At 40.5% G+C, this 3,494-nt stretch overlaps 1 protein-coding gene across 1 annotated transcript in view; it reads left to right on the top strand.

Annotated features, from left to right (window-relative positions):
• The first annotated feature begins 1,702 nt into the window (after nt 1–1,702).
• Nucleotides 1,703–3,494, top strand: part of LOC5513994 — a 10,414-nt gene continuing 8,622 nt past the window's right edge. Inside the window, exon 1 of the mRNA XM_048728034.1 lies at nt 1,703–2,809. Coding sequence (XP_048583991.1) covers nt 1,993–2,809 — 817 coding nt within the window. The 5' untranslated portion in view covers nt 1,703–1,992. The remainder of the gene's footprint in view (nt 2,810–3,494) is intronic.

Raw genomic sequence — 3,494 nt, forward strand, 5'->3', positions numbered from 1 at the left:
ATCGACTTTGTACGGATCGACTTTTTACGGATCGACTTTTTACGGACCAACTTTTTACGGATCGACTTTTTACGGATCGACTTTTTACGGATCGACTTTCTACGGAAAAACTTACAAAAACGTAGAAGGAAATGTGGACTTTAGAAGCACACTAGCATACACACATTGGCGCCAGTCGCCAAGACGGGACGCTAGCACAGTCTATTACCCGTGCAGTTCGGCAACCATGGACAGCTGTTTCGTCCTTATTAGCACTTTGTTCGAGTCGCCCTGCAGTTTTTTTGCCGATGAAGTTTAACTGAGGCAAACCGGCTATGCCATGCTGACGAGTCCTAATAAGGACGAAACAGCTGTCCATGGTTGCCGAACTGCACGGGTAATAGACTGTGCTAGCGTCCCGTCTTGGCCCGACTGGTGCCAATGTGTGTATGCTAGTGTGCTTCTAAAGTCCACATTTATGTAGAAAGAAAACCACCGGACAGACCTTGGGGTCTGCGTCGACAGTTTATTGAGTCCTCATTTTATATAACCTGAAGGCAGGTATTGGCCTGTCGAAATATCGTTAAAAAGAACAACAACAACTCTGCGTTGCTGTTGACTTTTTCTTTTAAAGGTTTTACTAGAAAACTGACATCGGATTTTGGGGCTGAAAATATATTAATCTCAAGATCCAGAACTATTCATATAGAATCAGTAACATCGGCCAGAGCGTACTCAATTTTTTTAGCACGTCGAATTGAAATATGAATATATATTTTATTTGTTTGTTTGTTTGCTAAAAACATATATTTTTTGCTTTTTTCATAACTTTTCTAGTGGTCCGTCTTTTAGGCCTTATGAATGATTAGTGTGTATTTGTTTAAAATTTGTATTCATGTTATGATAATAATAATAATAATAATAATAACAACAACAACAACAACAACAACAACAACAACAACAATAACAATAACAATAATAATAATAATAATAATAATAATAATAATAATAATAATAATAATAATAATAATAATAATAATAATAATAATAATAATAATAATAATAATAATAACGACGACGACGACGACGACGATGATGATGATGATGATGATGATGATGATGATGATAATAATAATAAAGACTTTATTTAAAATGAGGGTGACACATTATAGCATAGCTAATAAACTTGTAGCCCTCCCTTAAATATATAATATATACAAATCCGACTATGTTATAAAAATTCTAAAAATACTATATTACAAATTAACAATAAATAACAAAAATTATATGATAAAATGGTGCAAAGGACGCTGCTCCGAAAACGCCCTATCTCTTAGAGATTTCTTGAAGGGCCCAGGTTGTTCGATTCGCCTTGTTGTAATAGGGAGACTGTTCCAAAGGCGGGTGGCAAAAACGGAAAAAAGTGCGCCCGCCTTCTGTCTCCCTACTGTATTTCGGGCAGCGTATATTAAAATTAGCATAGCGGGTGGATCTACTATGTACAAAACTATTAAGATTCAGATGCTCGCTTAAAGGTACGTCGCCGTGTATCCGTTTATGTACAAGAGCGCACTTACTCATTTTAAAATGTTCATATATAGGATTCCATGTTATTTACATCCCCTGTTTGCTTTAATTAATTATAATCTAAACGTTTTGCATATATTAGCCTTGAATTCCCCGGGACCATAACTAGACCTGTCAAAACAAAGACATTTCGCGCCTGTGATGTATCACATGTGGCGGCCAAGGGGGCGGCGAAATAGTTATCAGGGGTTTTATCAGCTTTGCTCGATGACTGACGCGCAAAATAATAGGAATACGCGCTTTGTCAACACTGACCGAGATGAACGATATCTGAGCCGTCACGAAACAGGGGTTCCACTAACGGCGCCAAGCTTGCAGTGTTTACAAAATTTGAGAAGCTCGCTCAAGCAACTGAAGAAGCATCTAAGATAGGCCGAAATAAGACGCTTTGAGGACCGTCTCTGGAAAGCTGCACGAAGTTTGACCATGGGGGAATATAACCTTGAAATAAGCGAAGGGAAGTCCTCGGTGTCAGCCAGCACCAAGCGCAAATTGTATATCATCCTTAGCGTTTGCTGTGTGGTTATCCTAGTAGGGTTAGCCCTGGTTATTGTAGGAGGCGTTAGGCTGAACAAGACTTGCACAAAGGCAAGTGTCGGCGAAAGGCAGTCGGGATCTTGTGGGTATTCCACTCAGGCGGCAAGGGCTGGTTTGGACAAACTTCTAGACGAAGTCAAATCGACTTACTACAAAATGAACCCAAACAACATTGCATATGACCCGGACGTCTCATCTGAGGACTTTAAAAGTATTTTCAGCCCTTATAACTGCCATCCCGATGCCATCAAGAGACGTACAGACACGGCTCGCATGCTGTACGACAAGGCAATTCGCCTAGAGGGAGAGGTGAAGCAGGAGGAGCTCCAGCCACGTGAGGTAAAGGCACTCTCACAACTCAAGCACTTCCTTCAAAGCAACTTCGGCGCTCCTTACGATGAGAACTACTACGCGGGTGATTGGCTGCTTGGGCCCAACCTGTTTTGCTGGCAAGCTATTTGTTACGTGGGTAGCGACATCATGTCTCATTTTAACCTCAAGTCTTACGGCTTCAAGCCGAAGAGCTTGTCGGACGTTGAGTTTGTTATCGATCACTTAAAGCAACTCAATGACTCTCTAATGCAGTACATTGAGAATATGAGGTATGGGGTCAAGGCGGGCTATGTTCGCTCTCAAGAGGAGTGCAAAGCGGGACTGCTGTCATTCCAGACCAAGTATAAAGTTGTGGCGAGGTTAGGCGAGAGAGGTGAGAGTACGGATTATCTTGCGCATCAATTTATCAAAATGTATTATATTTTTACTCGGCTGTCGGTAAAATTAGAAATCTTAGGAGTGCGGAAAACCGGAGCGAAGCAATGTGGAGATTATTCAGCTGAACTTCATTTCGGGGCCGTAAATAATGGTTTTCTTCACGCTACGATTCGCAAAGAAATATATCCGAGACAACTACTAAGAAGTAACGCATTATTTCTGCTATGTTCCTGAAATGAAGTTCACATAAATTCCTCATTGCTCGGCTCCGCGTCAGCATCTCGGTGTCCGGATCCCTTATTTCACTTAGAGTCATTTTACCATCATCTGATAAGTTTTTTTAATCAAGTAAGCATTATCCAGATCAATTATGATACCATTCTACTATATTTGGCTAAGTCTAACTTAATTTTGAGATGACATGTTAAAAATAAACATGCTTTGTTTCCCAGTGCAAACTCAGAATACACGGGTCTCATTTTGATGCATGCGCTTCTTTAACCTCGTGCAAACAGTGCTGGCGTTGCTAGCGAAAACAATTAGCATTGCTTGCGAAGTGTGTTCATCATACCGATGTCGATGTGTCGCCCAGTTTGCATGGAATTTAGGCATTTTAGGTTTCTGAAGGCACCTAAAACGAAGAGCTTATTTTTTTTTTTTTTGGCTGTAAGGTTGAGGCT

The sequence above is a fragment of the Nematostella vectensis genome, chromosome 5, assembly GCF_932526225.1.
Source record: "Nematostella vectensis chromosome 5, jaNemVect1.1, whole genome shotgun sequence".
Taxonomy (NCBI): domain Eukaryota; kingdom Metazoa; phylum Cnidaria; class Anthozoa; order Actiniaria; family Edwardsiidae; genus Nematostella; species Nematostella vectensis.